General features: G+C 47.8%; 1 protein-coding gene across 1 annotated transcript in view; it reads left to right on the top strand.

Annotated features, from left to right (window-relative positions):
* Positions 1 to 17,688, top strand: part of CTNNA1 (catenin alpha 1) — a 143,737-nt gene that overhangs the window by 22,058 nt on the left and 103,991 nt on the right. The window contains exons 2-3 of the mRNA XM_073573743.1: positions 2,593 to 2,696; positions 10,056 to 10,251. Coding sequence (XP_073429844.1) covers positions 2,595 to 2,696; positions 10,056 to 10,251 — 298 coding nt within the window. The 5' untranslated portion in view covers positions 2,593 to 2,594. The remainder of the gene's footprint in view (positions 1 to 2,592; positions 2,697 to 10,055; positions 10,252 to 17,688) is intronic.

Raw genomic sequence — 17,688 nt, 5'->3', positions numbered from 1 at the left:
AAATCATGGGCAGACAATATTTTTTACTGACTCATTGAAACATAATAATTAAAGATTTATCAGTGATCCTTGTTTACCTCCCATTATTCTGATATGAAGAAATCAGCTGCATCCTCTGTAAACTGTAAAACAATGCTAAATACTCAAAAAAATCTGTTTCTTCAGCTTAAAAAAAAAAATCTTGGGCGCTTCATATTTGTCTTATGGACAGAGCAAAAAGAGTCCTATTTTTGCAGAGTGGAATTTATGGATGGTTTGTAGCTCAATGACCATGATATAGTAATGAATCCATTTGCGGGAAGAGCTTCCTCAGCTGGACATTCTTGGATTTCCTATATCTGACGGGTTTTTCCTACAATGGATATTTAATCTATCCATGGGAGAGGCGATGAATGCTAGTATGGCCACTAATGCTTGTATGACTGACATGGATGAAGTGTACACTTGCTCTACTACTTATGGTAAGTCCGTGTCTGCAGGGCTGAAGGAAGCCGAGCGCTGTGTGGGTGCTGCCTTACTGACTGGTGGTCTGGTATCACCTGTAAGGTAAAGTACTGCACCCCTCTCTACCTCTCACCTGGACACAAGCGCAGGCTCCATCTTCTTGTAACTGTGGCATAGCTAAACAGTGTGTAGAGGTAGAAGTGGGAGTCAGGTTCTAGTGCTAGATTATTCTTCAATTTACCACGGCATGTGATGGGTAGTTTTACGGTTTTTCCTTTGGGGCTCAGGATACCTCTGTTTATGTGCTGTACAGGACATGGAAGAATAGTTTTGGTAATGCTTTCTGATTTTTATATGTAAGGAGCATTATCAGTATTGGTGCCTTACTTAACTAGTAGTTTCTAAAGTTTTAGTCTCGGGTTACTTTGAGCTTTATGTCCATGTCTCCATTATTAGGTTTTCACATAACTAGTTATATTTATTAGACCTTGAGTGAAAAAGGAAAGCGATGTGCAAATTGTGTTTGTACTGCTGCGCTAAAGGATGGTGGAGAGCAGCAACCTTAGGATCTTCAGTCTTGAGCAACTGTTATTCCTCCAATGCCCTTGACTGGACCTTTTAGGGTATGTGCACACGTTGCAGATTTGCCTGTGTAATTTTCTGCACAGAATCTGCACCTCTTGGCAGCAAAAAATCCACGCAGATTTTCATGCTTATTTTCATACAGATTTGTAGGCGTTTTTGTAAACTAAATAAAGATCTATTATTTAACAAAAAAGAGTTGTGATGTCATTTTTGTGCAACCTCTTATTTTGCGTACTCCATTGAAGAATAATGTTTACACACAGATATAGATCTATGGATAGATACATATATATCTTTCTATAGGTAGATATAGCTAGATATAGATCTATTTAGATATCCATTGTTATCCTATATTGTTAAAGTTTAAAAAAAAGACAGCCAGAAAAAGTCTTTAAATGAAGTAAAACACTACACAGTTTTTAGATCTATAGATAGATAATCGATAGATACATAGATCTATAGACATAAATCTATCGGAGACAGGAGACAATGGCTCCTGCAGTTCTTCATTGAAGAGGTTACCGGAGTTCATCCTCTCACTTTATGGCAATTCTGCGTGAGAATTTTCTCTCTCAGCGTTGCAGGTGAGAGAATGAACTTAAGGGTTAGGGGACCTCTCTCCCGGCGGCGGAGGTATAGAATGCAGAGGATTACCTCTGCCTGTCAGTGCATCCCGGAGGCCCTGTAGAGCACTGACATCACCCGATGTCAGTGTTTTACACGGGAGATCGTTGTGGGACACTAGTTATTAACTGGACTATGGCGGAAAGGTAATGTATAGGTTGATTTATTATTTTATGTTTGGTTATAGGAGATCGAGGGCTTCGGGGACTAGGTGATTGGTGAGTATGTACTCTGTTATTTGTTGTATGTACTTTTTGTGTATATGTCTGTACTGTGGTTTTTTTTTTTTTTTACACTTGACATACATTGAGTGATGGGACTACTGTCCCATTATTGGCGAATGCTGTTACTGTCATATGTGAGAGCATTTATAGCTGGATGGGAGCAGTAGTCCCATCACACGATTCCTGGTCTGACAGACTCATGCAGACACACATACACGCAGACCCTCACACACAGACACGCACATAGTCTCCGCCCACACACTTCCCTCTCCATCTGCAGCGTTTCTAGCACCCAAATGCGAAGCAAACCGCATATCTTTTTAAATCTGCGGTTTTCCTGCAGATGTGTCTGACTCAATGGGTGCAGATACGCTGCAGATACGCAAAAAGAATTGACATGCTGCGGAAAAAAATCGCTGCAAATCTGTGCGTTTTTTTCTGCAGCATGTGCACAACAAACCCGAATTTCCCATTCACTAACATTGGCTGTGCACTACACTGCGGATTTGATGCGAATCCGTGCGGCCAAAAACTCTGCGGATCCGCATCTAAATCCGCAACGTGTGCACATAGCCTAACAATGTAGATGTTCTGTGCACCATCACCTTTAGTTTCATGACCCGGCTTTCATAATGTGCTGCTGAAGGCTTCTATTTAGGATTACTGTGGTGTAAATGTGAAATCAACCAATGCCAACTGTTTTCTTTTCTCACAGAAATGACTCTAAATGCAGGGAATATTAATTTCAAGTGGGATCCAAAAAGTCTGGAAATTCGAACCCTTGCAGTTGAAAGACTTCTTGAACCACTGGTTACTCAGGTATGTAAGACTGATCTTTAAAGGAAACCTGTCTCCAGGTTTGTCCCATGTGAGATACGGCCACCACCTTTCAGCATTTTAATATGCTGCATATATGCCGCCAATCTGGCCTGCAGGACAAGAAAAAGACCTTTTATAATGCTCACTTATGGGGTGCTCCAGTCAAATGGGCATCGCTGCCTTTGTCTGGTGTCTCCCTTCTTAAGATCGCCAACCTCCTCTCTTCTGCTTCATGTGGATGACATGTCCTATGTCATCCACATAGTCTCCCCGGCATCGCGCTCCTGTGCATATGTACTTCTCTGGCCTGACCAGGGCAGAGTAATGTACTGCAGTGCGCATGTGTTGGGGCTCTTTGACCTTTCAAGCATGAGCTAAGTTATGAGCAGAATTGCAACTTAAGTTGCAGTTACCTGCCTGTTAGTGCATAGGCACTTTTTTTTTTTTTTTGTAGTCCCAGATGTACCCTTTAAGTTAAAAACATATATCCAATGAGAATCCACAAACAGGAGATTTTGGGTACAACTGGTCCTTAAGCATAGCATTAAAGGCCGTGGGGGAACAAATTACGTGAGTGATTAGTTGAAAAGAAAGGTCCCCTGCGGATTCTCCCTCACTGCTCCCCTGGAGTGATAGTTCACCCTACAGGGATGGATTGGGACTAAAATTCAGCCCTGGCATTTGAAAGCCCATCATCCCATAGTGGCTCCATCCCCTTCCCGACGTGGGGCTCTATTATATTACCCTGCTTACAGGAAATCAAAATTAGATTTACTGAAATAATATTGCAATATAACAAATACCAGATCATAACCAATTATTACCTGCATATGCAGTAGTGATAATACCACAATAAAGATTAACCAAAACCGCTCTACTAGGACTTATATTACCCCGCCGTACAGTGACTGTATAATGGTAGTATCCGTTTTACACCAGTGCTTTGCAGTCCATATATGTGTGTACTTTATAGATACTCACTAGTGGTGAGCAAACGTGCCGGGATAAGGCGTTATCCGAGCATGCTCGTGTGCTACCCGAGTGTCTTAGGCGTGTTTGAAAAATGTTAGAATCCTAGTGGCTGCATGTCTCGCAGCTGTTCGACAGACACTCGGTTAGCATGCGAGCATGCTCGGATAACACCTTATCCGAGCACGTTAGCTCATCTCTAATTCTCTCCAATTAAGTCATTAATGATCGTAGTCTTTCATTTTACCTTTTTTCTTTTCCTTTCCGCCCAGATTTCCATGACCTTTTTTCATCCATAACTCATACCTGTAAAATGTAACACGGAGGCTTCTTTTTCACTGTCCATACTTATAGAAACATACAGGCCATTAACACCCAGAAACTTATGAAGAACTTGCAGTCTTCATTGGCCCCTATCTCCTCCCTCTCCTGTCCTGATTCTGCATTGAAGCACTACAATGAAACACTTCAACATGCCCTGGATGAATTTGCAACCCCTATAAATAGAACACCACAACACAGATGGCAACAACCCTGGCACACCCTGCAAACAGGTTCCTGCAGCTGTGCTCCAGGTGTGCCGAACGTCTGTGGAGAAAATCAAATCTACATGAAGATTTCATCCATTATAAGTTTATGCTTAGAACATACAACACTGCCCTTCACCTCTCCAAACAAACCTATTTCAACACCCTCATCACCTCACTGTCCAATAACCCGAAACGTCTCTTTGACACTTTTCATTCTCTACTCCAGTGATTTTCAACCTTTTTTGAGCCGCGGCACACTTTTTATACGTAAAAAATCCCGGGGCACACCACCAACCAAAATGGCACAAAATGACACTAAAACAGTACAATTCAAGCAGGACATGACTGCTGAAGACCGGCAAAATATCATTTATTATTCCACACATACAGCTCTCACGGAGTTCACTCTTGGGGGTTTTAAATCAGCTTCTTATCACCACAAGAGCTGCTTTTTAAGCCCTCAAGAGTGAAATATGCCTGGCAGAGGTCCTTTCAATAAATTATTTATTTTAAAAAAGTTAAATAAAAAAGGATAACCCCCTCATATATACAATCCCATGTAACCTCATACATACAGTCCCATGTATTCCCATATATATATACAGTCCCATGTAAAGTCATACATACAGTCCCACGTATATGAGCCACATAATTATCAGCATATACCATATATATATATAGTATATGAGCTGGCGCTTGTACTCCAGCCTCATGGCCATAGTATTTCTCATTGTACCCCTTTATATTGCAGTATATGAGCCACATAATTATCCCTTTCTTTTAGTAATATGCCCCATCATTATCCCCTTCTTTTAGTAATATGCCCCATCATTATCACCTTCTTGTAGTAATATGCCCCATCATAATCCCCTTCATGTAGAAATTGCCCATTCCACTACCTCCATCATTTCCTTCTCCCCACCACCCCATTATTGCCCTTTCGACAACCCCATCATTGCCCTCACCCCACCACCGCCTTCTTATCACCCCCATCACCGCCTTCTCCATTGCCCTCTCCCCATCACCGCCTTCTCCATGACTCCCATCATTGCTTCTCATCACATCCATCAACCCACCTACACGCACACACACACACACACACACACACACACACACACACACACACACACACACACACACACACACACCCCTCACCTCACCTCTCCTCACCGGCAGCTTCCTCTCACTGGCACAGCAGCCGCGGGGCTGAATGATGATATCAACCAGCCGCGCCGCTGACTGCTGTGTCAGGGAGGAAGCGACACAGGAACACGGGACTGCTGCCTCTCCGACCCGCCGCCCTGCTTGCCTCCACATGGCTAATTTGCATCGCATGTAAATTAGCCATGTGGACACGCGGCACACCCGACCATGTGTCGCGGCACACTAGTGTGCCGCGGAACACTGGTTGAAAACCACTGCTCTACTCAACCCAAGAGTACAGGCCCCAACCACGGAGCTCCAAGCTGACGATCTGGCCAATTACTTCAAAGAAAAAATTGACCAGATCCGACAGGAAATTATCTTCCAATCAACTCATACCATGCACTGTCCTCCCTACCCCACTGAATCTAGCTCACTCTCTGATTTTGAACCAGTCACTGAAGAAGTAAACAGGCTCCTTGCATCTTCTCGCCCAACCACTTGCACCAGTGACCCATTTCCGTCACATCTCCTCCAGTCCCTTTCCCCTGCTGTCACCACTCACCTAACTAAAATATTTAACCCCTCTCTCTCTTCTGGTATCTTTCCCTCCTCATTTAAGCATGCCGTCATACATCCACTACTTAAAAAACCATCCCTCGACCAAAACTGTGCCGCTATCTATAGACCTGTCTCTAATCTTCCCTTCATCTCTAAACTCCTGGAACGCCTGGTCCACTCCCGTCTTATCTGCTATCTCTTTCATAACTCTCTTCTCGACCCTCTCCAATCCGGTTTCCGCTCTTTACACTCTACTGAAACTGCCCTCACTAAAGTCTCTAATGATCTACTAACAGCTAAATCAAATGGTCATTACTCCATGCTAATTCTCTTGGATTTCTCTGCAGCATTCGACACTGTGGATCATCAGCTGCTCCTCACTATGCTCCGTTCCATTGGCCTCAAGGACACCGTTCTCTCCTGGTTCTTCTATCTCTCTGACCGCTCCTTTACTGTATCTTTTGCCGGTTCCTCCTCCTCTCACCTTCCCCTTACTGTTGGGGTTCCTCAAGGATTGGTTCTGGGCCCCCTCCTCTTCTTGTACACTGCCCCTATTGGTCAAACAATCAGTAGATTTGGTTTCCAGTATCATCTCTATGCTGATGACACCCAATTATACGTTTCTTCTCCTGTCATCACGCCAGTCTTTCTAGAAAACACCGGCGATTGTCTAAACGCTGTATCTAACATCATGTCCTCAGTATATCTGAAACTGAACCTGTCAAAGACTGAACTCCTTGTGTTTCCTCCCTCTACTAATGTACCTATACCCAACATTGCCATTTCTGTGTGTGGTTCCACTATTACTCCCCAGCAACATGTCCGCTGTCTTGGGGTCATACTTGACTCCGAGCTTTCCTTTGCCCCGCACATTCGATCACTGGCTCGCCATTGTCATCTGCACCTCAAAAACATTTCTAGAATTTGACCTTTTCTTACTTTTGACTCTGCAAAAACTCTTACTGTTTCTCTTATTCATTCTCGTCTCGACTATTGTAACTCCCTTCTAATTGGTCTCCCTCTTACCAAACTCTGCCCCCTCCAATCTGTCTTGAATGCTGCAGCCAGGATCATATTCCTCACCAATCGTTACACCGATGCCTCTACCTTGTGCCAGTCATTACACTGGTTACCCATCCACTCCAGAATCCATTACAAACTTATTACCCTCACCCACAAAGCCCTCCATGGCTCAGCACCACCCTACATCTCCTCCCTTGTTTCAGTATATCACCCTACCCGCGCCCTCCGTTCTGCTGATGACCTGAGGTTATCATCCTCAATAATCAGAACCTCCCACTCCCGTCTCCAAGACTTTACACGTTCTGCACCAATTCTTTGGAATGCACTTCCCAGGTCAATACGATTAGTCCCCCAGTCCCCACAATTTTAAACGTGCCCTGAAAACGCATTTATTCAGACTGGCCTACCGCCTCAACACATTAACCTAATCTATCCCTGTGTGGCACAGCCAAAAGTTTTACCATAACCAGGTTCCCCGCATCATGTTCCCACATGTTTCATGCATCCATTAGCCCTCTGTGTCTGTACTGTTACACACTTAACATTATGGCTGGTCCATACAATCAGGGCAACTGTTACCACCCACCTTTTGTGTCTACCTCTTTCCTCATAGACTGTAAGCTTGCGAGCAGGGCCCTCATTCCTCTTGGTATTTGTTATAATCTATGTGAATATTGTTATGCTGTAATGTCTATTGTCTGTACAAATCCCCTCTGAAATGTGCTGCGGAATATGTCGGCGCTATAGAAATAAAATGTATTATTATTTCAGGACATTCCTCACTTCCCCCTCCTCTTCACAAACAATATAATGCTATAACCAGTGGCCTATACAGTAAAAATGCCCTTTTGGGCGCTATATACTGTAAGTAGTACCTACTCTCCTATTGTGTCCCACACAATAACAGTGCCCCTTCTGTGCCCCTACACAGTAATGTTCTGTTTGTCCTCGTAGTATTAATGCTCCTCTGTACTTCCTTATAATACCGTATATACTAGAGTATAAGAATAGATTTTCAGCCCATTTTTTTTAGGCTGAAAGTGCCCTCTCGGCTTATACTCGAGTCATTGTCCCACGGGGTAGTCGGGGGAGGGGGAGCACAGGAGCTGGCGGCTGTCAGATCATAATCACCCCCTCCTGGCGCGGTCTCTGCACTTCCCTGCTTTTCAGATGGTCTCCGGTTCCGCAGCTCATCCTGTGTTCATCGGTCACGTGGTACCGCTTATTAAAGTAATGAATATGCACGCCACTGCACTCCCATAGACGTGGAGCGCATATTCATTATTTTCATGAGCAGTACCATGTGACCGCTGAACACTGGAAGGAGGTGCCGGAGACCAAGAAGTGCATAGACGGCGGCAGGAGGGGGTGAGTATGACGGGGAGGACGGGAGGAGCCATGCGATATTCACCCATCCCCGTTCCACTGCCGCGTGCCGCTGTGATTTTCAGGTCAGAGGGTGCAATGACGTGTTTAGTGCGCGCCCTCTGCCTGAGCTGACACTGCAGAGGCCCGAAAGACAGAGCGGCGTGGCGGTGGAACGGGGACAGGTGAATATCGCAGGTGCCGGGGCCCTGAGGCAGAGGTGACACCGGCACCTGGCCCCCATAGCGCGCCGGTGTCCCCACCTGCTCAGGACACCGGCACCTGGCCCTCAGCGACCAGAGGTATGTAACTTTTTTTTTTTTCAATCGCATCAGCGTATTGGGCATATATATCTATGGAACATCTTATGGGGCCATCAACCGTTATGGAGCAGCATATGAGGCCTGATCTATGGAGCATCTTATGGGGCCATCAACCTTTTTTTTAGCAGCAAATGGGGCATATTCTATGGAGCATCTTATGTGGCCATCCACCTTTATGCAGCATTATATGGGGCATATTATATTGGAGCATATTATGGGGTATATTATTCTATGGAGCATATTATGGGGCCATCAACTTTTATGGAACATTATATGGGGCATATATATGGAGCATCTTATGGGGCCATTATTAACCTTTTGTGCAGCATTATATGGGGCATATTTTGTATGGAGCATTATATGGGGCTCCTGATTCAATATGGATATTCAAAAACATTTAATCTACTGATGTCTCAATTAATTTTACTTTTTTTGATATCTATTTTTGTTTTAGAAATTTACCAGTAGCTGCTGCATTTCCCACCCTAGTCAATAAGTTTTCCCAGTTTTTTGTGGGAAAATTAGGGGCCTCGGTTTATACTTGGGTCGGCTTTTACTCGAGTATATACAGTAATTTCCTTTGATCCTTTATAATAATGACCCTGTACCTCCTTATACTAATAACACCCCCTGTGCTTTCTTATAATAATAATAATGCCTCTTGTGCTTCCCCTATAATAATGATTTTCCATGGTCCCTCTATTGTAATAATTCTCCAGAGCAGGGGTGTACACACACAAGGTGCAATCACAGAAAAGCATACCTCCCAATATTTTTTTTCGAGAGACTGAGAGGGATATGTATTGCTGGACTTCGTTATTTTGCTCCTCTTGAAGCCCGTCAGTGTTCTGTGTCACTATGACACCACCTCCATGGCCACCATAGAGTATGCCCCCCAAAAATGCCCATATACAGAATGATGTCTACACATTCTTCCACCTGCATGATGGTTCCACTAACCACACTCAATGATGGTCACCGCTGCCCCCCTCTGCCACTCCCTGCCCCAATGCAATATGGTGGTCATCCCACAGACCTTTATAGAGTATCATGATCCCACAGTATGATGGTCCCCACCCACAGCCCTCTATATAATATGATGGACATTCTGTATCCCCAATACAGAATGATGGTCCTCCACAAGCCTCCATATAGTTTGATAGCCCCATCACAGTATGACTGTTCCTCCACAACCTTCCTCAGTATAGCATGATGGTCCCCCACACTGTGATATGTTCTCCCACAGCCTAGTGGCCCAGACAAGGGACCATGCCGCCCTATGCGCTGGTATATACAACCCATTATATGTAAGGTGCTTGAATATGCCTGTGCAGGGTTGAAGGACATAGGACTGGGGTCACATCGGTGTCTAAAGACATACAATGAAATGAGTAAGATCTAGTCCATTTTATATTCATAACTGTATAAATGTAATTTATGTGCAGGTAACAACCTTAGTTAATACAAGCAATAAAGGACCGTCAAATAAGAAGAAAGGCCGTTCTAAGAAAGCTCATGTTTTGGCTGCCTCTGTTGAGCAAGCAACTCAAAATTTTCTGGAGAAAGGAGACAAGATAGCCAAGGAAAGTCAGTTTCTGAAGCAAGAGTTAATAGATGCAGTTGAGGATGTTCGCAAGCAAGGTATGTTCTATATAATAAAAGGTAACTCTGCATTCACTGGTTTTTAAACATGCTGTCCTCCTCCTCCTACCCTGTGCTCTGTGGAAGCCACCACATTTTTACTTTTTTTTAGTTTTTATATTTTTAGCATATTAAAGGAAAATTAAAAAATAAACCAAAAAATGGAAAGACTTATTTCTCGTTCGCCTTGTTGGGGGACACAGAGACCATGGGTGTATGCTGCTGCCACTAGGAGGCTGACACTATGCACAAAAAAAGGTTAGCTCCTCCCCCGCAGTGTACACCCCACCGACCGGCAGGGAATTCCTCAGTTTAGCTTAGTGTCAGTAGGAGGTGGATACGGGTCTTTCATTAGACCCATATCTACCTCGTTGTGCGTCGTTCCCTTTCAGGTTCCCAGAGGGATACAGTGTGAACAGTCACAACTGTACTCCCACAAAGAGACTATGAGTACGGCGTGTACTGTCACCCCGTATCCTCATAGGTCTCTACAGCAGGACCAGGAGACCGTACACGGATGTGTGTCAGGCGATCCAGATGGTCCTCGTCCCCCGCCTCCCACCCACTCGCCTACCAGAGCCTGTCGGTTGGATGAGGCGCGGATACTCTTCGTGACAACACACGCTGGTTGAAGGTACTTTTATTATAGAGACGGATCAGGCAGGGTAAGTATGAGGCCCGGGTCCCATTCTCCTCGGCAGCTCCAGAGGTCACTGTGGCAGTACTGCGATGCATCCGCGCCGCCCTGCGCTTCCCGGCAGGCGGCCGCATTTAATTCAGGCTCCGGCTTCTCGGCCTGTTCTGCCGCAACTTGCCCCCAGTGCATTTCTAGGGGGGGGGGGTTTCTCCCTTCCGGCCCCAGCGAGCCTCAGGAGCAGTCACCGCGGCAGTGCTGCGGGGCCTCCGCGCCGCCCCGCGCTGGCAGGCGGCCGCCTCATCTAATCCAGGCCCCGACTTCATCTTGGGCCTTGTCCTGCGTCGTGGCCACGCCCCCCGCCTTCTTTCTCGGGCGGGCTTTCCGCCCGCTTTAAGCCTGCCCACCGCCTTCTCCCCTCACTCTAAGTCTCCTTGAGGCGCCCCAGTCTGGATAGGACGGCGCCATTTTTAACATCGGCGGTTAGCCCCGCCCATCTTCCTCGGTCTCTGCAGGGAAGCGCGCGCTTCCTGCTCGGTTCTCAGGCTGCCGCCATTTTCACAGCCTGTCAGCCGGACGCTGTCTTATCTGCCGTGCCCCCTGCAAGCCCAGACGAGCCGTGCACTTCATTTGCTGGAAGCTGCGACAGGACACCGGACCGTGAGTAGCTCTGCGACTGCAGACTGACACCCTCCCCTGCCTCCTGTCCCCCAACCTTCCGGCACTGCCTCAGTGACTGTCCGTCAGTATGTCTAATTCTAAGTCTGACCGCTCTCGTCCTCCTGCCTCCTCTTGCACCTTAGTTAAGTACTTTGCGTGTTCTTGCAATCGCAAACTTCCCTCAGGACAGTCCACTTCCCTCTGCCTGGATTGTAGCAACCCTATTCAGCCTGACGCCGCCCAGGAGCCATCTAGGGCCCCAGGCGAGAGTGAACCCCCCATGCCTGGCTGTGCCTCGTCTCTATCACAGTCAGTGGCAGACCTCACCAGGGTGTCTCAGACCCTAGTAGCCGTCCTGGATAAGTTGCCCCTGGACACCTCTACAGGGTCCAGCAGGTCCCGAGAGATTCCATCTGAGTCGGCAAGCGTTAGTCGCAAAAGACCCAGGCAGGATCCCCAGCCGGATTCCTCTCCTCGCCCCATGTCACCACATAGTCCTTCTCGGCAGCCTCCCTCCCGGGCCTCCTCTCCCGAGTCAGGTGAAGCGCTCTCGGACGGATCATCTGAGGGGATCTTAGAGCTGGATTCGGATCAGGATGCGAACATGAGGGTTACTGTGCAGAACCTCATTGCAGCGATCCATCAGACCTTCGACATTGCTGACCCCCCTGCGAAATCCTCAGATCAGGAGGTTTCGTTCAGACGGGAGGAAACGCCCTCCAGGGTATTCCCTTTACATTCCGAGTTTGGAAAGATTTTTACCAGGGAAAGAGGGGATCCGACCAGACGCTTTCAACGAGGGAAGCGTCTCGGCGTTCTGTACCCGTTTGCTAAAGAGCTCACGGACAACTGGTCTGCTTCTCCCTCGGTCGATCCGCCCGTGTCCAGGCTTTCTAATAACACGGTTCTCCCGCTTTCAGGCGTGGCGTATCTTAGGGATTCTAATGATAGGATCATAGAATCCCTAGCGAAGTCTGCCTTTGAAGCGGCTTCGACGGCGGTATGCCCAATTTTTGCTTCAGCTTGGGCAGCAAAAGCCATAGCCACTTGGGCAGAGGATCTTCGTCAGGGCATCCTAGAGAAAGCACAACCAGATCGATTGGCCGATCTTGCCAATCAGATTTCCCATGCGGGGGATTATCTGCTTTCTGCTTCCTGCGCAGTCCAGGCGTCAAGTAACGTTGTGGCAATCCAACGTACAATTTGGCTCAAGGCCTGGCAGGCGGACCTGTCTTCTAAAAAGTCTCTTACTAATCTGCCTTTTCAGGGAGGGCGCCTCTTTGGATCCCAATTGGACCAAATTATTAAGGACGCCACCAGAGGCACGAGTTCTCTCCTGCCTCAGGCCAAACCTCGCAGACCCCCACTGAGGCGTCAGTTTCGACCCTTTCGGGCTTACCGCCGTTTCAATACGGCGGAGACCTCCTCCAACCAGCAAAGACCGCAGGCACGCCAAGATAGGAAGAAAGTTTCCTTCAGACCCACTCCCTCCTGGCGCTCCCACTCTTCGCGGGGCAGACCTTCCAGATCCGGATCGGGTCGGCCCATATCAACATGACTATCCTCGGACTCCCGAGGGTCCCTCCCAATTGGGAGGTCGACTCCTGTTCTTCAAGGACGTCTGGCTGGCCTCGGTAGAGGACGCTTGGGTCAGGGAGGTTGTATCGTCAGGATACAAGATAGAGTTCGTCTCTCTTCCACGGGATCGTTTCTTCGAATCCCGTCCTCCAAAAGATCCAGCTTTGATCCCGGGGTTCTTTACGGCCATCGACTCTCTCCTCAGTTCCGTGGTGATTGTGCCCGTTCCCGAATCGGAGCGGTTTACAGGGTTTTATTCAAACCTGTTTGTCGTGCCGAAAAAAGACGGGGTGGTCCGACCCATCTTGGATCTCATGCTGCTCAACAAGAGAGTTCGTCTTCGCCACTTCCGGATGGAGTCGGTTCGTTCGGTAATCGCTTCTATGGAGGAGCAGGAATTCATGTGTTCGATAGACATCCAAGATGCCTATCTACATGTTCCCATATTCTCCGGACATCAGAAGTTCCTGTGTTTTGCGGTTCGCCAGGAACATTACCAGTTCGTCGCACTGCCCTTCGGTCTCGCCACCGCTCCCAGAGTCTTCACGAAGATCGTGGCTGCGTTGATGGCCTTGTTGAGGATCAGAGGTCTCGTTCTTTTTCCGTACCTCGACGATATTCTGATCAAAGCTCCCTCTTTCCAGCAGGCGCGCCTAAGTTTGACGATCGTCCTGGACACTCTTTCCGATTTCGGGTGGATCATCAACAGGAGAAAGTCCTGTCTGGTCCCTACTCAACGTATTGTGTTTCTGGGCCTACTGTTCGACACTCGTCGGTCAAGGGTCTTTCTCCCACAAGAGAAGATTCTCTCCCTGCAGCAGGCTGTGCGATCGCTGCAGACCACACGATTTCCGTCCCTCCGAACAGCTATGAGGGTCCTGGGAAAAATGGTGGCGGCGATAGAGGCAGTTCCCTTTGCCCAATTTCACGCCAGACCTCTCCAACACGCCATTCTGTCGAGGTGGAACAGGTCGGCTCTGTCCCTGGATCGCCCTGTTCATCTTTCATGCCGGATCAAGCGGTCACTCAACTGGTAGTTGACGTCACCTCTCATCCTCTTGGGGCGGTCTTTTCTTCCTGTTCATTGGCAGATTGTAACAACGGATGCCAGCCTCCTCGGCTGGGGTGCAGTGTTCCGTAATCACACTGTTCAGGGTCGTTGGTCGACTCAAGAATCTGCTCTGCCGATCAACGTTTAGAGATACGAGCGATCCATCTGACTCTCGTACACTGGGAGAGACTCCTCAGGGGCCTGCCTGTCCGGATTCAGACAGACAACGCCACAGCGGTGGCATATGTCAACCGCCAAGGAGGGACACGGAGTGCCTCAGCCCTGGCAGAAGTGTCCAAGATCCTTCAGTGGGCAGAGATTTTGATTCCGACAATCTCCGCGGTACACATTCCCGGCGTAGACAACTGGGCCGCCGACTTTCTCAGCTGCGAGGGTCTCGCGGCAGGAGAGTGGTCCCTACACCCGGAGGTATTTCTTCAGCTCTGCAGTCGTTGGGGAACCCCGGACGTAGATCTGCTATCTTCTCGCCTCAACAGGAAGGTCCCACAGTTTGTATCCAGAGCTCGAGATCCTCTCGCAGTGGGCGCCGACGCTCTGGCCATTCCTTGGTCACAGTTCGAGCTCCCCTACCTGTTTCCTCCCCTGCGTCTTCTTTCCAAGCTGTTGAAGAAGATCAGAGCAGAAGGAATTCCAGTCATTCTCATCGCCCCGAATTGGCCCAGAAGGTCTTGGTTCGCGGACATTGTCAACCTTCTCGCGGACGCCCCAAGGAATCTTCCAGACAGGGCAGATCTGCTGTCTCAAGGTCCGATTTGCCACCCCAATTCTCGGCCGCTCAATTTAACGGCGTGGCTGTTGAGACCGAGGTTTTGAAACGGGCAGGATTCTCCGGTCGAGTAATTCATACCATGATCCGAGCCAGGAAGCCATCATCTTCCAAAATTTACTACCGTACTTGGAAGGCCTATTTCACTTGGTGTGAGGCCAATAACATCGCGCCTATGTGCTTTTCGCTCCCTTCTGTTCTGGCGTTTCTTCAGGCAGGGCTGGATGCGGGGCTTGCTCTCAGTTCCTTGAAGGGTCAAGTTTCGGCACTCTCCATTTTATTTCAGAAGACTTTGGCCTCCCGCCCTCAGGTCAAAACCTTTCTTCAGGGCGTAGCTCACACGGCCTCTCCGTATCGAGCGCCCGTAGATCCATGGGATCTTAATCTGGTTCTTGAGGTTCTGCAAGGTTCTCCCTTTGAACCTCTCAGAGAAGTCTCCCTTTCCCTTCTCTCCTGGAAGGTAGCCTTTCTGGTGGCCATCACCTCCATCCGGCGCGTGTCGGAATTGGCGGCTCTTTCTTGCCGCTCTCCTTTCCTGGTACTTCACCAGGACAAGGTAGTTCTGCGGCCTCCGCCCTCTTTTCTTCCGAAGGTGGTGTCCTCCTTTCACCTCAATGAGGATATTGTTCTGCAGTCCTTCTGTCCGAGTCCAACTCGCCCTCGGGAGCGGTCCCTGAACAAGCTGGATCTGGTCAGGGCGATGAGAGTCTATCTGTCTAGGACGTCTTCCTTGCGAAAGACAAACTCTCTTTTCGTCATTCCAGATGGGGCGCGGAAAGGTCACCCGGCTTCCAAAGCTACTATTGCTCGCTGGATCAGATCGGCAATTTTGGAGGCCTACCGGGTTAAGCATCGAGTGGCCCCTCCAGGGATCAGAGCGCACTCTACCCGGGCAGTGGGTGCTTCCTGGGCGGTACGCCACAGAGCCTCCGCGCTGCAGCTTTGCAAAGCTGCAACCTGGTCTTCGGTTCACACGTTTGTGAAATTCTACAGGGTCCACACCTACGCTTCGGCGGACGCCAGCCTAGGTAGAAGGATTCTGCAGGCAGCAGTGGTGAGTCCACTGGCCTGATGGAAGTTTGTTTCCCACCCCAGGGACTGCTTTGGGACGTCCCATGGTCTCTGTGTCCCCCAATAAGGCGAACGAGAAAACAGGATTTTTGGGTTGCTTACTGTAAAATCTGTTTCTCGGAGCCTTCATTGGGGGACACAGCACCCTCCCATGTTCTACAACTCCTGTTCTTACTTTGGTTGATTGGTTACAGTTGAGTTGTTTGTTCTGTTTTCAATCTATTCTGTTTCTTCTCCTACTGCTTTCTCACTAACTGAGGAATTCCCTGCCGGTCGGTGGGGTGTACACTGCGGAGGAGGAGCTAACCTTTTTTTGTGCATAGTGTCAGCCTCCTAGTGGCAGCAGCATACACCCATGATCTCTGTGTCCCCCAATGAAGGCTCCGAGAAACAGATTTTATGGTAAGCAACCCAAAAATCCTGTTTTGTTACTCCCCATGTTTTTCTATTTGTATTTTTTTAAAGACTAAGTGGGGTAAGTATTATTAATCCCATTCTGACATTTACAGTAATAACACGTCCACGCGTTCCAGTCGGTGCCAGGAGTGGTCCCGCACCGCTTCCGACCCTTTCACCCCTCTAAATGCTGTGATCAAAAGCAATTGCAGCATTCCGGGAGCCGGCAGAAGAATGACAGCCTCTCTGCCCTTCAATCGGAGACACTGTGGCGTGACTTGGGGTCCCAATCATTGACATGGTTACCTGATGTCATCATGACACGATATCCGGGTCACTAGATCTAGTAAGGTTCTCAGATCATGCTCAGAGCATGATCAGCAACTTTATCTGTGAGTGCAGAGCTGACAGTTTGTATAGCATAGGGATGCTGCTGCATCCACATGCTATACCAAGTGATCAGCCTGCAAAAAATTAAGTTAACCACATATGGAATGGCATAACCCCCCCCCCCACAAAAATTTTTTTTCTGAATTGCTGTTTTTTTGTTTATTTTTCCTCCCTAAAATCGGAAAAGAAAGTGATCAAGAAACAGTCATGTGTTTTAAAATGCTACCAATAAAAAACATCAACTCGTCCCGCAAAAAAAAGCCCTCACATACATTACTGTGGGCCAAAATCTGGAAACATTATAGCTCTCCAAAAATGGTCACGCAAAAAAACTAGTTGCTGCAATAAAAAGCGTATTATCATGTGTGACAGCAGTCAAGCATAAAAACACGATATAAATCTGGTATCGCTGTACTCGCACCGACCCAAAGAATAAAGCCGACTAATCACTTATACCGCATGAGGAACAGCGTAAAAAATAAATAAAACCAATTCTTCACCTCCTGTTGAGTTTTTTCATTCTGTCTTCTAAAGATCGCAGTAAGGCTCGGCGCACATTTATCTTGTAAATCTTGGAAATACGAGATTCAGGCAGAACCTCTGGCAGAAGATTCCCTATAATGAGGCAGACGGAGGCACTGTGGACGCCGTCTGACATGTGATTTGGCGATGTCCTTCTTTTTAGGATTGCATAAAAGTGCTGTCGACCACAGTTTTCTGCACTTCTGAAAAGGACACCGCTGAACAGAGGCCAGACGGCGTCCAGAGTAATTCTGCTGCCTCATAATAGTGAATGGATCCCTCGGGGGGTTTCATCTGAATCATGTCACTAAAGGCCCTTTTACATTTAGCGATGCACCAGCGATCCGA

The sequence above is a fragment of the Dendrobates tinctorius genome, unplaced genomic scaffold (genome assembly GCF_039654945.1).
Source record: "Dendrobates tinctorius isolate UK_male_01 unplaced genomic scaffold, ASM3965494v1 ptg000036l, whole genome shotgun sequence".
NCBI classification, from domain to species: Eukaryota; Metazoa; Chordata; class Amphibia; order Anura; family Dendrobatidae; genus Dendrobates; species Dendrobates tinctorius.
The sequence above is the reverse complement of the archived record's forward strand: the minus strand, read 5'-3'. Positions and strand labels throughout refer to the sequence as shown.